The 21,338-nt window shown below is 36.7% G+C and overlaps 1 protein-coding gene across 1 annotated transcript in view; it reads left to right on the forward strand.

Annotated features, from left to right (window-relative positions):
* The window catches only part of YES1 (YES proto-oncogene 1, Src family tyrosine kinase), a 51,557-nt gene extending 30,802 nt beyond the window's left edge, over positions 1–20,755 (forward strand). Inside the window, exons 2-12 of the mRNA XM_085220847.1 lie at positions 4,514–4,786; positions 9,243–9,342; positions 10,241–10,339; positions 13,234–13,337; positions 13,721–13,870; positions 14,069–14,224; positions 14,525–14,704; positions 16,435–16,511; positions 16,857–17,010; positions 17,544–17,675; positions 18,463–20,755. Of these exons, the coding sequence (XP_085076973.1) occupies positions 4,522–4,786; positions 9,243–9,342; positions 10,241–10,339; positions 13,234–13,337; positions 13,721–13,870; positions 14,069–14,224; positions 14,525–14,704; positions 16,435–16,511; positions 16,857–17,010; positions 17,544–17,675; positions 18,463–18,671 (1,626 nt within the window). The 5' untranslated portion in view covers positions 4,514–4,521 and the 3' untranslated portion in view covers positions 18,672–20,755. The remainder of the gene's footprint in view (positions 1–4,513; positions 4,787–9,242; positions 9,343–10,240; positions 10,340–13,233; positions 13,338–13,720; positions 13,871–14,068; positions 14,225–14,524; positions 14,705–16,434; positions 16,512–16,856; positions 17,011–17,543; positions 17,676–18,462) is intronic.
* The last annotated feature ends 583 nt before the right edge of the window (positions 20,756–21,338 follow it).

Consider the following 21,338-nt stretch of genomic DNA (forward strand, 5'->3'; position numbering starts at 1 on the left):
TGGAACATCTTTTCCTTTGTGGCACATTAGAACCTCTCTGTGCAGCTACTTTACACTGTGGTGAAATCTCCAGAAGATCTGAGGAAGTAAGTGATGGATCATAACAAAAGAGAGAGATCAGAATGCCTTCAGTTTGGCCCTAAGAGGAAGATTGTTTTTTTGTTGCTGTTTTTTGTTGTTGTTGTTTTTTTTTCCTAGTGGAGTTTTTGTTATTAAATCAGTGACAATAAGTGAAGGAAACATGAGACTCTCCCAGCATAAGGACTTCAAGGTTTCTGAGCCTAATCTCTGTCCCTCAAACTCCTGATTCCAATGGGTAGAATATGGGAAAGTGGGAAGAACACACAGTTCTGAGGGATATCAGACTACAGTGCAAGAAAGCTAGCTGTTGCACTGTTGGTTCATTATCCATGTGATGTTTCTTCATGCCATTGAGAAACCTTCCTTGAAGTGCTCTGAGAAAGGGTGTCACAAGGAACCAATGAATAAGTAACTTCCATATCTATCAACCTTAAAGAGCAAAGACATTTGACAAAGGAGTGGATTCCCACGTGGTACCAAAGTTTCTGGAAGGGATGGACCAGGCTACACACGCCCCAAGGGAACGGTTTGTCAGTACCTTAAGATAACCCTGTCTCTTGAGGAAAAGCTCACTTACCTTGGACTGGGTAAATCATCCTTCTGAAATGAAAGCAGGGGAAAAAAAGCCTTAGAAGCCATACTTCTTGATGCATTGAACAATGTTTTCCATGTGATCTAGCACTCTGCTCCAAAACTAAGTTGGAAGAATAAGAGGGCAGCACTGACTCTTGTAGCTCTGTTTGCTTCTGAAGGCATCTGTGTCATTGTCTGCAGGGTTTGTAGAGTACTGAACCACGATGAACTTTTGCCCTTTGTATGATTTCTCCATATGTCACAAATCAAAATAATGTCCCTGAGCACTCGTTTGATAACATTTTCTTTCTTGAGTCTGCTTATTGTTCTGTTGATTTTTGTGGGCATTCTGCTAACCTTCATCCACCCTTCCAGTAATCATTTTAGCTATTGCCTCTTGAAAATGTTCTACCACAGGATTGCTTCTATCTAGAAAGCAGGGAAAGACATCTGTGGTTTTACTCCATGCCATTTGGAGTGTGGCTTCCTGATAGTCCTCCTGCAAGCCAACTCCTAACCACCCCATCAAACATGCTAGCACACTAATCACAGTCAACAGGAAAGTATTTGTTTCAAAGGAAGAATAAGCTACCAAAGTTATTCTATGATCTAGAATGATTTAACTAAAGGAAATGGATTTGTGGATTCTGAATGATTTACTTTGGTCAGCACTTGTTTCAGTCGGTGGACTGACTTCTGCAAGGCCAACAAGAGCGTCTCATCTTTATGTCTGTTTCTGAAAAGAGTTTGGTGCTTCAGAAATGCTATGGCAGAAAGTGATTCTTTAATGTTTTGTTGCTGACCAGACAAAGAGTAATGAAAATAGTTTTAAGTTATTTCAGTTATGAAAATTTTTAATAACAAATGCAGTACCACAATAACCAAATCCTACCAGCTGCTTAGGATATTTTCTTTGATCCAGTAATATATTGCAGGACTCAACAGTAATAACTTTTTTTTTCCTTCCCATATTGCAGGCAGTCATTTTTCACTTTCCTGCTACTCAGCCTTATGTCATCTTCCCTGTCTTTCCTACACTTAAATTCAAACACAGTGTTTATCGGAATTTTTTTCACCTATGTTTTTGACTTTCAAAAGCTAATGGTTTTGCTTCTGCAATTTTGTTTCGTGGGTATGCAATTATCAAAGTAGAAGAACGTTTAAATTTTTGTCTGCTTATTTCTGAATGTCTGTCTCCTTGAAGAGCTGATTGAATCTCTGCTGTTAATCTCTTTAACCCCAGAAAGAAGATTACCTTAACAGTGAAATAGCTGGGAAGGGGAGAAGCAAGGGAAAGAGAGGCAAACTATATTTCTCTAGAATGAATTCAGGTCTTCAGTAAGGACTTTTTACTGCAGTGGAGTTCACCAATGGAAACTTTTTGCTGCTAGCCTCATAACAGGTGATATTAGTTATAATTGCATAACCTGCTGGCGTTGTCAATTACCATGGGACTGGTAAAATTGTTTCTATCTTGTTTGTTTGTTTTTTAATCTTGAAGTCTTATCAGTCTGTTACAAGTTAACCAAATACCAGAAATGACAGAGAAAAAATGGTTGTGGTGATAATGGTTGAATGTTCTTACTTTTTCCTTCTAATCTGCTTATTAACATAAGTACTTTTGAATCATTCATGATGCTTAATTTTTAACCAAAGGTAGGGAATCACTACTGTTAGCAAACATTTTCACAAAGGTTTTTGGACTTGTATTCATAACAAAACTTTGACTGCAGTTGTTTAAAGAGAATCGAAGAGGTAGGCCTCAAACTAAGGCAAGAGTTCACAAAAAGCAGCGAAGTGGACAGAAAGTTGTGCTTCAAGTTACAGCATCTGTTTTGCGGTGGAAAACGATGTGTTTTGTGTGTTTGATCCACTTGCATTGACAATCAATAACTAGCATTTCTACTACAGATTGTAAGGTTTTTTCTCCCAGGTAACAGTAATAGGACAAGAAGTAATAGCCTCAAGTTGTACCGGGGGAGGTTTAGGCTGGATATTAGGAAAAACCTTTTCTCCAAAAGATTGTGGAGGCATCAGCACAGGCTGCCCAGGGAGGTGGTGGAGTCACCATCCCTGGAGGTGTTCAAGAACCGTGTGGATGTGGCACTGAGGGACGTGGTCAGTGGGTGATATTAGTGGTGATGGGTTGACGGTTGGACTCTATGTATGATCTTAGAGGTATTTTCCAACCTTAATGATTCTATGTAGACAGGGTGCATCCCTCACATTCATATTTGAATCCTATTGATTGTGATGAGTTGTTGATAGAATAAGTTGCCAATAACAACATCAGAAGTAGTAAACGACTGAATAAGGCGTGCTTTCTCTGCGATGAGATTTGTAAAAATGCAGTTAACTTGATTTTGTTGCTTCTTGTTTCCACACCAGTAATTGTCTGTCGAGCATTATAGTACAAGGGACTGAAAAGACAAGTGAATATTCTTAATTTTAATTATTATATGGTATGTCAATAGCTGTGGATGTTCTTCTTTCCAGGAACTCTGATTTGAGGCCCTTAAATAAATTATGGCATCTTTAATATTGTAATTGTTAAACAGAGGAAATTAGAAAATTTTCAGATTGAAAAACTAAGTTTTCTCTTTGTGGCTATATTAAGGCAGTATTCATTTAGTGAGATTTAATTTGTCCTAGATTTCTGTATCTAATAGTGAACAAAATAAGAGAACTGAAAGGGGGGGAGGGAAGGGGGGGAATTGATTTGCAATGGGAAACAGTTTTTCTAACTTCTAGTTAAAGAATCCTGGAACCGCTATTGTAATTGTTGTAATAGTATGGAGATGCTGAAGTTAAAGTAGGTTTTTTGGGTGTTTTGATTCTTTTTTTCCCCTAAGATTTTAGGAATTTTCATGTCAGGCTAGTTTTACATCTGACACAAGCTCCTTTTCTTGTTCTGATTTGTTTCCCAGCTGAAGCAAGCTAGAAAATGCCTGCTATCAGTTGTCAGCACCCGATAAGTGACAGGTGGTGACTTCTTAAGATGTGGTAATTATAATTGCTTGTGACTGTCTCCTCTCTGATGGCTGTCAGCAGGTAAGAGGTGTCCCTGCAGTAAACAGCTCTCATGGTCTGCCTGTAATGGAAGTTCGTGGCCATCTTGGGCTGTCAGGACCATAAGTTGTCACCGCTCAGGGTGCAATTCAGTTTCTAAGCTACTGGATGTGGTAATTACTATTGTAAACATTCTTCTAATTTTGTTTCAACTCTGGAACTTAATCCTGTCCTGCAGCAATGATTATTACGAGTTCATTTGTGAGTTGCGTTAGGGGAGCTGGAAATAAGTGGAGGCTTCTCTACATCTGTCTTCAAAGATATCCATAGTTGTAATGCCACCCACAGCACAGGACTTAAAAAAAGCAAGCAGAGATGCTCCACTTGTTTCCTTCACGTCATGGCTTATGCGGCTCTGTACTTGTCACCTTTGTTCAGAATTCCTGGTCCTTCCCAACTTCCCTGTTGGAGAAGTTTTCAGTGTCTTTTCCTCCTCTGTTCCCCAACTGTCTTTTTGGTTTTTGCCTGTTTATTTGTTTACCATGTCCAGCAGGGAGATGGGATGGATGGAAGAATAATCCAAATGCATTGTTTGTATGTGTTGTAGTAGGAAAAAATGACATCCTCTCTAGTCTGGGGATAGCTTAGGTCTTATTCCAGAAACCTTTTTCACCACGATTTGTAATCTGCGTGCAGTAGCAATTAGTGGAAGTTTTGTTTTGTTGTTGTTTGTTTGTTTGTTTACAGTAATTAATCAGCATTTTCAGCAATTGCAGTAGGGAATCTTCTGTGTTAACTATCAAAAGATGAAGTATCCAGATGAACTCATTTTTTCCTCTCATTTTCACAGAAGCGACCATGGGGTGCATTAAAAGCAAAGAAGATAAAGGTCCAGCCATGAAATACAGGACTGATAACACTCCAGAACCTATTAGTTCCCACGTCAGCCATTACGGGTCAGACTCCAGCCAAGCAACACAGTCACCGGCAATAAAGGGATCAGCAGTTAATTTTAACAGTCATTCTATGACTCCTTTTGGAGGGCCCTCAGGAATGACACCCTTTGGAGGAGCATCGTCTTCATTTTCAGCTGTGCCAAGTCCATATCCTAGTACTTTAACAGGTGAGAATTACCTAAAATTCTTCTTGTATTATTATTCATTTGTAAGCTTCACAGCCATATTTAAAAATAAGAAAATGAAAAGAATACTACTACCCCTTGCCACACAAATGGAAATTTAAAATAAATTGCCTTTTAGGATTTCCTGATTTTCAGAATCTTTTCTACTGACATAATAATTCAACCATTACCCACTAATGACTGGAGCTTGGGGGCTGGTTTTTTTTGCTTTTGTGGTTTTTAGGTCCATAGCACAGAGGTGTTGGACATGTTAGAAGTGATAATGGGAATAGATGTTAGAATTTCTATGTTCTTGAAAGGATGCACATGGAATAATGGCTGTACACGTCTGGAGAAAGAAGCAAAATGAAAAGAATCTCAAATTTAGGCTCTCATACTGTGATTTAATCTGATTTTCAAGTCTTTATTAACTGTTTTTTAGAGTTATTTGCATTAAGGCAGTGTGGAATCTGTTCAATTACAAGGATAATCGGGATATTCAGTATGTGCTGTGTACTTTAATATACGAACAGGATGTGTAAAATAAAAGAGCAGAATTCTATCTGTTGATGGTCATATTAAAGGCTAAGTTGAAAAAAGTAGAATTTACAAGATGCAGAGACTGTCTTGACTGACATAGTTTCTGAAGATGCAGCATTTTAAAGCAATATACGTATTTGATGTCATATTATAGACTATATGATGGTCTATAATTACCTTAAAACATTAAAAAAAAAAAAAAATTGTGCACATGGCTGATCCCAGTAGTTCACTCAGTTTTGCTGGATCTTTTTAAGAGGAAACTGATTTTCTTTTATTTGGGAGTTCAGAAGAGAAAATAGAAGCCTCTTACAGGCACTTCACGAAATGTGGCAAATAATTCCGTTATCAGTCTCCTTCTAGTTTTCCCACAAAACTCTAGTGTTAGCACAATTACACTATTTAAATGTTTACTTCACTACAATGGCATTTAATAGCTTTTAACGAATTTGAGGTCTATAAAAATCTGCTGTGGCCTTGACATTAAGAAATTAAGAAAAACAAATACAAACTGTCAGGTACTGATTACCTCATGCTCCCTTTTTGGAAATTCAGTAAAAAACAAATAGTGAAAATGAGTATCTATCCCATCTCAAATTTGTAACCCCATCTGAAACCTAATACTGGATGAACACATGCAAAAGTGAAGAGATGGCAGCCTTTCTTTTTATTCACTAGTTATACCAAGTAAAGTTTCGTGTGCTTACAGAAATCTTCATCTCCTCTAAGAAACCTCTATGTATTGCCTCTCGTTAGATTTGGTTCTTTGTTCACGTGGGAATCTCCTGCCATACGTTCAAGCCCTCCTGGGTATTACCAGATACCAGGAAGGCCAGCCCCCAGCTACTTTAAATTCTTTTCTGCCAAGATCAGAAGGGCTGATCGCTTGCCTGTCTCTGTTCATCCTAGCCATTAAGCATGTTGTATCTTGGCTCAGAGTCAATAGGAGAGATTTCTCATGGAAAGATAGGTCTCGAACCTCATAGGTGTGGATTTGGGCAGGCTGACTTGCCCCCATCATTTTATGGTCAGGTAAAAAGATACTGCTTATATAATTATTCCTCCTTTGTAAAACCAGAAAGCCATTCGTCCTCAAACACGCGTTTTTCTCTTTAAATAAAAATGTACTAACAGTTGTTCAATAAATCCACTTCTCGTTTTCAGATCAATGAGGATTGCGTGTTTTTTTGAACGGATTAAATGACAAACTTCATCTGGCTGTAAGCTTTCAGTGTTTGTCACAAGTAAACACTCAGTCAGGATCTGAGGCCCTTTGTTTTGTGAGACAGAAAAAGAGATGCACTTGTCAGTGATGTCTTACAAAAGGATGATACCATTTTCATCTTAGCTTGTAGTGAGGATGAAAAAGAGTTGGACCACCTTTAATCCTCTGGAGCAGAACTGGAAAAGAAATCTGAGTTAAATCCACTCTCCTCCTGTACTAATACATTCTTTTGTCATCAGACATTACAAATTCACAGAATAGTAATGAAACTGAGAACAGAAAATTTGACTTATTTGACTTGAAGCTGTGTTTACACTAGTGCTCTCTAGTCCTCATACTGAACAGCGAAGTAAAGTTCTCTCCAAAGCTGGTCCTTGATTAAAGAATAAAAATTCTGCTCTAATGAGAGGATCCCCTTCAAGAAGTGTTTTGACCCCAGGTAGCTTTAACAACTAGATTGGTGATTCCAAAAAAAACATCTACAAAAGACTTCAAAAATCCCTTGAGTTGTATCTCCTTGTTTAAAATATTCTGTGTTGATGCTGTTCACCTAAAGCATTTTATTATTCTGTGCTACAGAATAAATAATGCTTCTGTATGAGAATGGTTTGTATAGTACCGAAGTGTTGAAGTCAAAACTTTGGATGTATTGTATACTAGCTTTATAAATTATATCTTTAAAAATAGTAAGCACTTATAATTTTCTTATCTTGTGACTTGCATCTGAATGCTTTGTTTCATTACTCTAATTAGTGCTACACTTCCAGGAGAAATGGATATTTCTCTTGTTTCTATATTAGTATCTTTCCAGATACTGTGCAATTTGTTTTGAAGTTTTTGGAGTCTCCCAGCAGTTTGATAAAGATTTATAAGCTTTTGTAATGTTGTGACTTGAGATCACTGATCTGCAGAAGAATTCTCAGGGGATGTTTTATTTCTTTAGCATTCAGTTTCTGATTGTGTGAAAATGATACATATTGCCACAATTTTCTTTCACTGAGTCACAGTTTGTCATCAAAATAATGTAGTACAATAATGTGGGCAATAATTGGAAGAACTCTTGATTTTTAACTTAGATTAGGTACTGTTAACTTCTAGGAGATGTTTTAACTAATTTTCAGTTTGTAAATCATACTTCACTATAGACCTTCACTTACTCAACCATCTTATATTTTTTTTGTTCTGATTTTCCTAGAGGAACTGTAGATTCATTGCCTTTTATGGCCTACTGATACAGTGTGAGCACAGGAATCTCTATATCAAACAAAAATATTTAAGTGAAAGCATTCATAGTACGATAATACTGGGTATAGACAATACTCATCATGTACTGTATTCCTCCTTTCTGATCATCCTCGCATTAGTTGTATCATCTAAAGTTAGATACAGCATATTCCTGTGTGTCCTGGTACATATATATGTGTTAGAAATGTAATGTTACACTTAAATTAATTATTGTATTACTTGGATTATCATTAGGCTTCCTAAATGCTCGCTACACTGTAAAATAGCATTTTTGCTTCCTTTAGCCCAAGTTTATTAAGTAATCAGCTCTTTCAAGCATAGAAAATGTGTTTCTACAGTAGATGAAGGAGCCTGCCTGCTTGTACACACTTGTCTTGTCTGTGGGTCACACTCAGTGCCCTGAGCCTGAAGTGGAGTAGAGGAAGCAAATTCCTTACAGCTGGTGGAGCGCAGCTGCTAGTCCTGTGAAATACAAGAGCTGCTCTGAAAGTAAAGTCTCCTATTTTATGATGCTGGCCAACAACATCAGAGGTGGATGCTGATGGTTGGCAGTAGAGATTCAACCTTCCCACCAGTATTCCATTAGATGTTGTTGCCACGTGACAGATGGCAGCAGAGGGGCAGTCTGACAGAATGGTGTCTGACATGGAAGTGTGTGTGAAGCAAAGGTGTGGGATTGATTTCCTCCATGCGAAAGAAATGGTACTCGCTGGCATTCATCAACACTTGTTGAGCATTTATGGAGACCAACCAGTGGATATGAGCACAGTGAGGCTGTGGATGGTGTGTTTCAGCTGTGACGACAGCAACATGAAAGACAAGCCATGTTCTGGATGGCCATGCAGATTTTTATGAGAATGGCATTCAGGCTTTTGTTTTTCACTAGCATGAACACATAGCTAATGGTGGCAACTTTTGAAAATAGTAGTTTTGTAGCTGAGAATTTGCTCAATCAAATAGTATTATTGTGCTCTTTGAATCTGTTGTCATTTCCGTGAAAATAAATAGGAGGCATTGCTTTCAGAACAACCTACAGAACTTAATCATTGTTTTATGGAAGAATGAACCGACTGATCTTCTTCAGCAAATGTAGGCTTTATGATTTCTTCATTGAATTTCTTAAGAAGAAGATAACTTTTTTTTCTAATGTTGATGTGTTTTGCAAATGTCTCTCTGTAAGTGCTCTAATAGTTAATGTACTTCTAATGATATATCTAAATACTTTCTTTGCTATGGAAATAATATACTTTTTAGCACTATTTGTTTATAGGCTTTCCTTAATTTTAAAGAATGAGCTGATTATTGATCACAGCTGCCAAATTGAGTTGGAATCCAAAGCCTTCAGTTGCTTTTGAATTAAAATTGATGAGTTATTTTCGCAGAGAAGACCTTAATTCAAGTTCTGCAGCATTAATGCTATATCTTCTTGTTTTTATTTTCTTTTTCAAGGTGGTGTTACTGTATTTGTGGCCTTATATGATTATGAAGCTAGAACTACAGATGACCTTTCATTTAAGAAAGGTGAACGGTTCCAGATAATAAACAACACGTAAGTGTTCTCGTTCGCAAGCTTCTCTAGGGTGTTGTTGGGAATAAATAGATCCTCGGCACTTCTTGAAATTTAAGTGTCATGTTTCAGTAAAGAGTGGTTGGAATTTTTTTCTTGAATGAGAGACTCAACACAGATGGGAGCTGAAATAGTGATACTGGTTAGATGATGCTTTTGGGCTGAGGTCATGTTTGGGGGCAGATGTCAAGATGTAGCGGCTGGGGAATCCCAAAGCTGCATCCTTTCATTCCTTTCTACAGTGAAGCACAGCAGAGGGGGAAAAGCACAGTCTATCAGGCTCTGTGTGTTCTGGGCTTCCACATCCATCAGGGTTGCATGTTTGATTTTCTAGTTAAATTGCAGCGCTATTCTGATCTTATGGCCTGATTTATAGAAGCCTGGAAAAGGGGAAAGTGTTTTTTCACCTTGAAGACTTCTTAGCACAGCTGAAAGCTGATGTAAATACTCTAATACGTAGATGGAGCAATTCTCACTCATCCAATTCTCTAATTTATTAGCTCACTTCCTGCCTTGTGTGTTGCTTATTGTCAGCATACAGGCAAAATTGTAGGACTGAGGCAGATTGGGACTGGAGAACTGGAAAGTCTGTTATAAGTCTCTGCCGTAAAATATTTTGTTGCAAATTTGCATTATATAATATATATATATATTTATATATATATCTTACATTAAACAAAACAAAAAAAACCTTTAAAATAAAAATTCCTGTAAAAGGCAAGGCACTCACGTTGTTTATAATGAAAAGTATATTCAGCTGCAGCACAAATTATAGTCGTTGCCTTCTCAGTTAAAATATGATATTATGTGAAGATGCTTCAGCAGTTCGGAACTGATGTATTGTTCATGTGTGGAAGATGTAATTGATCTTACATTGCAGGGAAGGCGATTGGTGGGAAGCAAGATCCATTGCTACAGGAAAAACAGGCTACATCCCAAGCAATTATGTAGCTCCTGCAGACTCCATTCAAGCGGAAGAGTAAGACATTCCATCCTGTCAATCTGTTCTTATTATCCATTCTGCATTTAGTGCCCTGTAATAACATTCACTTCAATTACTGCATGCAGCATGTAAGGGTGAAGTGGGATTACAGCACTAATTAAAAGATAGGAATGCTATGTGGGTGTTGTCAAAAGTATAATTGTTAGTGGATGTAAGGTAGATGTTTCTGCGAATTTTTTATGCTTGCTTGCTTGTTACATGTAGCTAAAGGAGAAAGGATGGAACAGTGCAGTAATGAAGATGAGAACTGGGAGACGTGCTATATATATCATAAAGAGCAAAAATGCGAGGTCTTTAATGAAGAGTTTGCACATCTTCCACTCTAGGCTTTTTGTTTGTTAAAATCTAACTCAAAATCAGCTGTATCTCTGGTAGTGCCCAATGTCACATTATAAAAGTAACATTCGTATTGACAGTTATTACTAATCTATTCATCTATAACAGCTTCCTATTGACAAAATGGTTAGGGACATCGAGAACAATCATAAATTGGGAAAATTGCATTAATTTGGGTACCAATAAATCCCACACTTATTTAAAAACAAAGACCCCCAAGAGCTTACAGAACTGAAGTTGTTTAAAGAATAATGAGTTGGAGTATAACTTTCAGGTGATACTTGTTTCAAGGGAATAATAATTGTGTTTATTGTACTACCAACGTAAAGCTCTGCAGCTCTTGATGTGATCCACAGACATGGTTCTGCCAATAAGCAATTCCCTGGTACATTATCTGGGCACTTCTGTGTTTCCTACTGCACTTCTGGGAAAACTGCCCAATTTCCAGGATATTTCCTGAATTTCAAGCTGAGAACGTGGCATGCTGTTGCTGCTCTCACCTGGCCCTTTGCTATTTAAAAACGATTGTGTCAAAGGCTTGCTGTTATTTATTATATACAATGCAGGCCCTTGCATTTCAGCTGCTTTTATAATTGAAGTTTATGTATATATGTATATATACATAAAATTATTGTTATTATCGTCTTAAACTATGCAATAAAAATATATCATCATTATGGCTACAGTGGTGTTAAAATGGAAATGATGGCCCTTTGCAAAGTAAGAATGCAGTGCTTCTACACAGAATATTGCTGCTAAGGAGAGATGGAGAGGTTGGGGTTTGTCATAGGTTTATGTCATGGATGGAGGTGAGAGTGAGGGGCAAAAAGCAAGGAAGCTTTTTTAAGCTGACACTATTTTAAAGAACCAATGCTAATTTTATTTAGTATTGCCTCACTATCTGAAATATAGTTCATTTGCTTTAGAACTCATTTGGTAGTGCTTAGCTTTGATTGTATTTATAGATTTTGTTGTAATTACAGCTGGAGTTACAAATAAAAAAGCAATATACTCTAAGTTACTAGGATTTTCTTTAAGTGGTCTTTCCTAAACCTGAAGATGTTTATATTGCAAGCTGCTTGAGATAGGATCCATATTATCCTTATGGCTTTCGAATGCTACTATACTATAAATGTTAAAAGCTCATAAAAGAACAAGTTAATCCTGCTATTATTTTATTTTATATAATAACACTTTACAATATAATTTGTAAATTGACATAGTGTTGAGAAGAGGCATTTTCATGTGAAGCAATTACCGGGGTTCAGGTTTGCTTCAGTAAGACTGTATGTTACGTCCAAGTTGTCTCAGGTGTGTGTATATTCTCACGACCAATTCTAAATTTGCAGGTCAACTTCAGCAGTCAAACTGAAAACATAAATGTAAAAATAAGTTTAAATTCCCTAAGTGATCACAGAGGCCATTCTGATTGCATGTCAGCAAAATGATCCCTTCTCACCTACATTTTTTGCCAACTTTCCAACACTTATAATGCAGGATCTGCTTGATGCTACAACAGTCCCAAATTAAAATGTTGGAAATTTACACTTTACACCATTCTGTGACTTCCAAGACATGCAATCAAAATATATTTAGAAAATGTGTTGTTATAAAGTCTGGACATTAAAATGATCTATGCTGCCTGTTGGTCAGCTCTTCAGGGGTGTAGGAGAAATCCCTTTTCTGAAAGAACTTAGGCAAGAAAAAAAGCAGACGTGTTAAAACATCTGTGTATTTTTCAATGATGCAACAAAGATGGAGAAAAGTACGTTCACTATCACAGGAGTGTTTCTACATGAATGTCAGAAAAATGTGCTCCCTCTACTGAAGAATGAAGCACAGCTGAAGTTAGAGCAGGAGATTCCAACTGGAAGTAAGAAAAAGCGTTTCACCTTGAGGAAGGGCAGCCTAGCAGAGTCACAGGGCCTGGACATTGTGCAGGATCCGTCCTGTAGGGTTTTCAAGGGGACTGGATGACACCCAACATCCAGGTGTCATCTGATCTCATAGCTGCCCTGCCTGCAGTGAGACTGGACCAGGGACCCCCCAGAGACTCTTCCAGTCTGAATGAACCTGTAATCCCATGATACTGCCACACACCTCCTCTGTATTAAATACATATGTTCTTTAACATGTGGCTGAAATTTCTTAAAGAAAGCATTTTGGACTGCTGCAGTGTTTTGAGAATACTACCAACAGAATTTCATTGACATCAGATTTAGCTTGACCTATGGACTTCTTTACCACAAGGAGAGTGTTCCTTCCAGTGACAAATGCTGTTGATGATTCCTGTTGAACCATACAAAATATTTGCAGACAGAAGCCTCTTAAGTATTTTGCTAACAATAGAAATTAGTCATGTAGAAATAGGTCATCTTAATCTTCTGATTATATGGGTGTCATTTTATTGATCTGTAACTGCTTTATAATATTAGTAGTCTGGTCAGTGCTTGAGATTTCCAGATCTTCTCTTTACATGACTATCAAATCATAGGCAGCTTTTATTTAAATGTATTTCCTTTGACTTCTTCTAGGTGGTATTTTGGTAAAATGGGCAGGAAGGATGCAGAAAGACTACTTTTAAATCCTGGGAACCAGCGTGGTATTTTCTTAGTAAGAGAGAGCGAAACCACTAAAGGTATGTGTATCACTGTCTCTTCTTCCTCTCTCACCCCTGCAAAAGGTGAGCAGGATGGTCATTTTTATGTCTGTTAGACTATCCATACGCATGTGCACACATATTTATATGAAAACACTGGGGAAGGTGTGTTGCTTGTACTGTGTGTAGCTGAGGCACTGCCACAGCTGCCCATGTAAGCTGTGGTGCCCCATCCCTGGAGGCGCTCAAGGCCAGGATGGATGGGGCCCTGGGCAGCTGAGCTGCTGGGGGGCAGCCCTGCCCATGGCATGGGGTGGGACTGGTGGGTTTTAAGGTGCCTTTCAAACAAACCTATTGTATGGTTCTATGATTCTGTACTTTTAATTTTTTTGTGAAGCAGCACATATGACTTTGTTTTCTAGGTGCTTACTCCCTTTCCATACGTGACTGGGATGAGGTCAGAGGTGATAATGTGAAACACTACAAAATCAGAAAACTTGACAATGGTGGATACTATATCACAACCAGAGCACAATTTGAATCTCTACAGAAGTTGGTGAAGCACTACAGAGGTAAACCTAAATTCTAATTTGTGCATATGTGAGGAAGAAAAACTTCATGTGTAGCCTGCTTTTCAAATTGACTATTCTAAACTTTTTTTTATTTTGATTAACAGTAAATACAACAGTTATTTTATCAACATGAGAATGTTACTTTTGCTGTAGCATTGCCATTGTTTATCTCTGGAGCTTATATTTTCCATTTTCCAGAACATGCTGATGGACTGTGTCATAAGCTGACAACTGTATGTCCCACAGTGAAACCACAAACACAGGGACTAGCGAAAGATGCCTGGGAAATTCCTAGAGAGTCTTTGAGACTGGAAGTTAAGTTGGGCCAAGGATGTTTTGGTGAAGTGTGGATGGGTAAGAGCTTATTGTGATACCTTTTAGTTATCTCTGTGAATGTTTTAATAGTATTTCAAGTCATTTTCAGAATCTAAATATGATCTCATAAACAATCAAAGGAAAAAAATGTCAATTACACACACATATATATATTATACATATATATATATATTTGATTAATGTTCATTGTAGTTCAGTGTAGTTAATGATTTAAGATTATTCTGTTACTTAACAAAACAGAAGGAAAAAAAAAAAAAAACTTTTAGTAGAAAATCCTTGATTTTATAGTGGGGAATAACATCTGATTTGCTTCTCTAGGAACCTGGAATGGAACCACAAAAGTAGCAATCAAGACACTTAAACCTGGTACAATGATGCCTGAGGCTTTCCTTCAGGAGGCTCAGATCATGAAGAAATTACGACATGACAAGCTTGTTCCACTGTATGCCGTTGTTTCTGAGGAACCAATCTACATAGTCACTGAATTCATGACAAAAGGTGTGTGACAGAATGGTCCAAAGATAGTACGTTTAAAAGATTATTTAAGATCACAGCAACAAATGATATGTTTAATTAATGTTACGCTTAAAGAAGCTGAAGTATAAATGATAATTCTGATTAAATTAAAATGAGCAACGGTTGACCTACTTGAAGCAGTTCTGATTTAGATCATGGGTGGATACATGATTTTTTTGCACATCTGTGTCACCCTTGCTAATCTTCCAAGTTCATGGTTGATTTTTTTTTTTTTTTCCCCTTTGTTTTTAGTGAGTAGTGCCTGGTACATTTAAATTGGGTGACATAGCTGGGAATACCATTATAACTAATACGCTTGCCTTGTAGATAGGTAGTGCTCATGACCACAGAACCATAGTTGCTTTGCGGTTTTCTTTCTTTGTTTATTCACTTTGTTTTTATTTTCTATAATATATATTTTTTTTAAGGTTGGCTTTTGAAAATAGCAGAATCTAGCCTTTATATCTCCTTGATTTCAGTCCTTCACCCTTCTTCCCTTGCTCTTTTTTCCTTCCCTGCTCCTGATATGGAGACTTAAGAGATTTAGGCTGAGTGTGGAAATAAACATTATAAGCATATTAGTATTAAGAAGAAGCAGATTCTCAAATCATTTCTTCCAGTTTGTGAAAAATGTCAATTTCTCTTTACCTCAGAGAAGTCTTGCTGTCCTGGTAGGAAATAGGAATAATGCCAAAACCCAAGAGAGTGACTACTTCCATTCATTATTCCACTGCAGATATCTTGCTTGGGTAAATTTTTTTCCACGTTTGAATGGATTTTTTTTTTAAATATTTTGTAAGCTTTAAAACAGAGAGAGAAATAGAAGATCTTTAAGGTTACTTCTGTGTTGTTATTCCTAAATAACAGTTGCCAATCTCTTTGTTGGATTTTAAGCAGCCATGCAAAATCAGTTTTCATCGTTCAGAAATCAGGTTTTGGCAAGACAGTCAAGATAAACAATTGCTTTCTAGGGACATTATAAAAGCAGAATGAAAGAAATGGTGAAGTAGTTGCATGTTTCTTTAAACCATACATTTGAAATACTATTGAAAGCTTCTGTTGTCAGAGATGAGATTTTACCATACTTGTGAAAATTGTTGTTTTAAAACAAGCACAAGTCCTTGGAATTCATTTCTAATGTAACTAATGTAATTTTCTGGGCATCATTCTGTTATAGAAAATGGGAGAAGGTAGCATGTTGTGAGGAATGGAAAGTACTTTTGTTTTCTCCTGTAAGGAAGAAGAAGCGTCAAAATAATAGTAACAGTTTCAGAATCATTTCTCTAGTATATAATTGGAGCTGGAATTGGAATATAACTAAGAGGGTCGGTGTTTGTTTTTTTTTTTCTGTTTGTTTAATTATCGTGGGGAAAAAAATTCAACTAGGATACCTGGAATATTGGGCAAAATCTTCAGGCATATAGTTATCAAATGGCAGTTAGTGTTCAGTAATCTGAATTAATAAAAAGAATACCAAAATGCCTGGCTAAAACTTGCACTGAGTACCAGGGCACAGTGGACTAGGGACATAATCACTGAGTTGTGTTCTGGAAAATGAGGGCTTTTCAAACTCAGGTATTGGAAGCTGAATGTATTAACTGTAATGTCTAGTGGAGAAAAAAAAAAAAAAAAACAGCATCTCAAGTTCATGTTTTCGGGTCAGGTTAACGTGTGCTTTTCTGTAGTTTTTCACTGAATTGTGTCTTTTACAGGCAGCTTACTAGACTTCCTGAAAGAAGGAGAAGGGAAGTTCTTAAAACTCCCACAGCTGGTGGACATGGCTGCTCAGGTACTTCATAGAAGACAAGAAAACTGTGTTTTGTACTTTGATACAGCTTTAAGTCTTCTCTCTGATATCACCTAAGTATAAACATTGAACACTCTGGCTATTGTATGCTGTTCTTTCTTACATCTTCTGTTGTAACTTTGTAATTTGTCAAAAAGAAATCACCAATCTTAGAATTTAGATAACAGGGAGCCAGACAGGTGCTTACCAGAGCAGCAAGTTCTTGCTATGCTCTACTTCCTGTACTTACACAGTGAGAATGGAGCTAAAATAAAAGGATATAGCTTAATGCTTAGAATAAATGTGCACAGTCATGAGAAGTAACTTTAATAAAACTTTATTTTTAAGATTGCTGATGGCATGGCTTACATTGAAAGAATGAACTACATCCACAGGGATCTCCGGGCAGCCAACATTCTTGTAGGAGACAATCTTGTGTGTAAAATAGCAGACTTTGGTCTAGCAAGGTTAATAGAGGACAATGAGTACACTGCGAGGCAAGGTAAGGCTGATTTATTTACTGAATAAGTAAGTCCAGTTATCATAAACTATTTAGAACTATTCCACTTAGCAGGTCATTATATTGTGTCTGCATGAATTAAGATTACATGTGCTTTTGCATCTGTTTTTGGATGTCATTCTGCCTAAATGCAGGTTTCTGTGAATTTTTATTGTCTTAAGTAAATTGTCAGATTTTTCAAAAAACATTTTAAATTATTTTTTTCAGATAAAAACTTAGTATAGTTTGAAGAGAACTGCAGTTCCAGAACAGATCTCCATTGCTTTCTGAAAATTATCCCACATTTTGAAACGTATTTACGAATCTCAGAGGTCTTACCTGCTTCCAAAAATTATAGACTGATCAAGTTTGATTTCCCATTTGAAATACTAAAATACTTAACCACCTTGAATTTGGCCAACAAAGAAAACTGTAAGAAATACTTTGAATGCACTCTTATTTAAAAAATTTTAAAGTGTAAGCAAATCATCCGTGAAGAAAGGGAAGTCAGACATCTGTCTTTTTAATGTTTGCAGGAGCTAAATTTCCAATTAAATGGACTGCTCCAGAAGCAGCATTGTATGGTCGGTTTACAATCAAGTCAGATGTGTGGTCGTTTGGAATTTTACTGACGGAGCTGGTAACAAAGGGGAGAGTGCCATATCCAGGTAAGAGGAAATTTTTTTTCTTCTCTTTGTGGCATTCTGTGCTTCTGAAATTACCTTTTTTACTTTTCTTACTTCCATCCAGAGCCCACAGTAGATTAGCAGAGATAAAAACCTAGTCACGCTTTACTGCTTTCTTTGTTCTCAAAGATACTTGTTTTATTTACAGATTAACTGTTATATGATTTTTCAAAGTATTTTAAAATGATAGCATTTGTGAATATGACTGGTAGTTCTTTTCAGATTAGTGGGCGTTCTTACATTTTCCTATCTATCTGTTCTTGAAAATTCCACTTCATACATTTTCCCAGTAAGCATCCTAGAGTGAATATACCAGACCAGTTTTTGAAACTAAAAGCATGTAACGTGATCTACTGGATATTTTGCCATGAATAGAATTGTAAGGCAGTCCTGCAAGGCATATAATGCCTTTTTCTTGGCCTTGTTTCAAATTGAATAGAACCCAAGGGAGACAGAAGGTATTTGTGCTTAAGTCTTTCTTTTTGAAAGAACAGGCCCGAGACACTGGTAAATGTTCTATAATAAAACGTACAAGTAACTATAAAAATGAACAAGAACCAAGGAGTGAGGAATTATCAGTACAGTGAAATAATTTTTAGGAAATATATTTAATCCAAGATTTTTAAAAAATCATTCTTTATAAAGTGCTGATGTGATAGAGTCACATGCACATCATGAACAATATTGTGGTAGAGAAACCCTTGAAAAACTTTGTTTTTCCGTTCTTTGTTTAATGTCATTCAAAGCTAACATGCTTGCCTTTTATTAGGAATGGTGAATCGGGAAGTTCTGGAACAAGTGGAACGTGGATATAGGATGCCTTGCCCACAGGGCTGCCCAGAATCTCTCCATGAGTTAATGAAACTATGTTGGAAGAAGGACCCTGATGAGAGACCAACATTTGAATATATACAGTCTTTCCTGGAGGACTACTTTACTGCTACAGAACCACAGTACCAGCCTGGGGACAATTTATAAGCCAACAGTCTATATAACATGCACAGATCTGCCAAATGTAAAAGACTTGCAAAGAATTCCTGACATCTGTAAGGAATCAAAGGAAAGAAAATCTTCGCTACTTTGCATGCTCTTAATGGCAAACTGGAATTTCATAATACAGTTGCACAAAACCACTTTTCAAGTGTTATAATCTAATTTACCAATGACATGTCTTTATTTCCTATTTCCCAATTTATTTCAGGGTCCAAAGGAAGCTTACTGAAAATGTGAGGTAGTAAAATGAGTGTTGGTGTGAACGGTAGCAGAAAAAAAAATGTTTCATATCCTTTATTTGTCTAATCATCTTCTGAAAGAGGGAATTGTCTGGAAGTGATCTTGAGGGAGGACGTTTTTAAAGCAAAAGAACTTTGTGGGACCAAACAATTCCATTCCAGTTCTATAAAACTTCTATGTCCAAAATTATGTCCCCCCAAATATGGTACAACCATATTTGATGCATAGTCTTGATCTTTAAGCTTCCTCTTGCATGGTCTGAATTAGGGTAGGCAAGTTAAAAGAGAAATTGGAATGGTGAGTGACGAAGTTGATCTGAATGGTACACCTCAATAGCGAAATTAGAGAGCATAACACACTGTGTTAATACTTGTATTAATATAACTGGAAAGTAGCATGAGAGATTTTTCTTTTTTTCTTTCTGCGTAGCTAATTAAGAATAATGAAGGTAACTAGAAAATGAGGTAATATTTTATAAAATTATGTGATAAAGTATGGTGATATTTGAACTTGAAACTATGTGATACAATCGGGGGAGGAAATCCTTTAAAAATTGTAAGTTCCAATCCTACAGTGAGCTCTTAAGTGGGAAGACTACCTGAACAAAGCTCACCTTGAGAGCTAGGCTGGAGTTGGTAAATGGACGCTTCTTAGTCCTTTTGCAGAGACAGATTTGGTACTGTTGTATGTGGCTCGTATGTGTTAGTAAGGGTGGGTGCCACAAACGTTAGTTGTCACTAGTTCAGGGATTTGATTGCACTTTTGCTTTTCTTGACTATTAAGACACCCTAAACACAGTTGCTCTTCCCTCTTATGCCCTTCTTACAGAATTATTTAACTAAAAATAAACAAAAGAAAATGTGAAAACTTAAAAACTAAAGGGAGAAAATATATTTAATGTTGTCCGAATATAGTGACATGGAAATTTGCTGGCAGTTGGCCCAGCTCACACTACATCCAAATTTATTTTCTTTGGCTACTGACATATCAAGCAATAACATCATGTCTTTTATTCAGCAATTTGCATGACGTTTTTGAATTTCTGATCGAGCTTATATACTTTAATTTTGAAACACTAAACTCTTAGGTAGCTGTCAGGTTTGAATTTGTATTAGCATTGTAAAGCTATCCAACAAATGATTTTCAGAAAAGCTGATGATATAGTTCTGGTACTAAACCTACCATTTTTCATGAGTTTATACTCAGTTGAATCCAGCTACCAAACGGATCTTTGTAAGAACAGTGCCATCATTTTCCATTTTCTGTCGTCATCACTCATCACCTATACATTTGTGGTTATCAAATTTTAAAAGGGCTTTATGTAAGAAAAACAAAACAAAGAAACAAAAATAAAAACCCACAAAAAACAACAAAAATTAAAAAAAATATATATGATGGAATTTTAATTTTTCTAAGTATTTTAAAATAAATAACACAATCATGTGAGTTTATGTATTAATACAGCTATAACAAAAAATGCCAAAAATGACATTGGCATTGTTTGGATTTTAATTACAGAATGGAACAGTTCATTGTAATAACACTTGTATAGTAAAGGAATAAAACACTAACTTAATGAACGTGTTCATTGTAAATGGTTGTGTATTATAAGACTTCTCCAAAAGAGTTTGTATGTTTATGAAAATTTATTTGTTTCACCTGAAGATCTTGATGATGTGGTTCTTACCCTAATGGAATTTAAAATTCACATTCACACTTTTTATATAAATAGTAATAAGCTTAATTATGTAACTAAGTATTTTTATAAAGTATGGCATTGTTGAACTGTTTTGCAGAATTGGTTCAAAATAAATTTCTCCTTGATTGCATCTGCTTATTTGGGAGGGAAAGAGACACGGGGAACAAAAGCAGAGTGGTCTTCATATTGAGGGGAAAAGGAGTGCAATAAAAGGGGAGACTGAACTTAGAAGCTGTAGCTGTCTTGTTGACTTTGGGATGCATTTTTATCCACTGTAAACTGTTCTAGTGTACTTTAAAGGTGCTGATTGCGTGATGTGTTATAAACTATTGGTGTCAAATGGGAGATATTTTCCAGAGCAGTTCGGTAGTCCTTGGCAGGAGTTGGCTAGAATAATTTTGTCTAGACTTATTTTAAGTCTCTTTTAATAGCTGGATGGACAGACAGGCTTGCGGTTCTCAGTAGAGAACTTCCAAAGTGGGCTCCCAACTGGCAGCTGGGCTGTGGGGCAGGGGTCCTTCCTTCCTCCTTTATCTGCTGTTGGTAGCCTCTGGTGGCTTCTGCACAATTCTTTCAGGGAATTTTATAAATCTGTTCTTGTGGTAGCTGGTGTTTTATCTCAACTTCATTGAATGTTATCTGTCTCAAAGGCCAGTACAGCTCGGATCAAAGATCCTGAAGTTCATGAGCAGTGCCACTATAGATGAGGCAGC

The sequence above is a fragment of the Meleagris gallopavo genome, chromosome 3 (assembly GCF_905368555.1).
Source record: "Meleagris gallopavo chromosome 3, MGAL_WU_HG_1.1, whole genome shotgun sequence".
In the NCBI taxonomy this organism is placed as follows: Eukaryota; Metazoa; Chordata; class Aves; order Galliformes; family Phasianidae; genus Meleagris; species Meleagris gallopavo.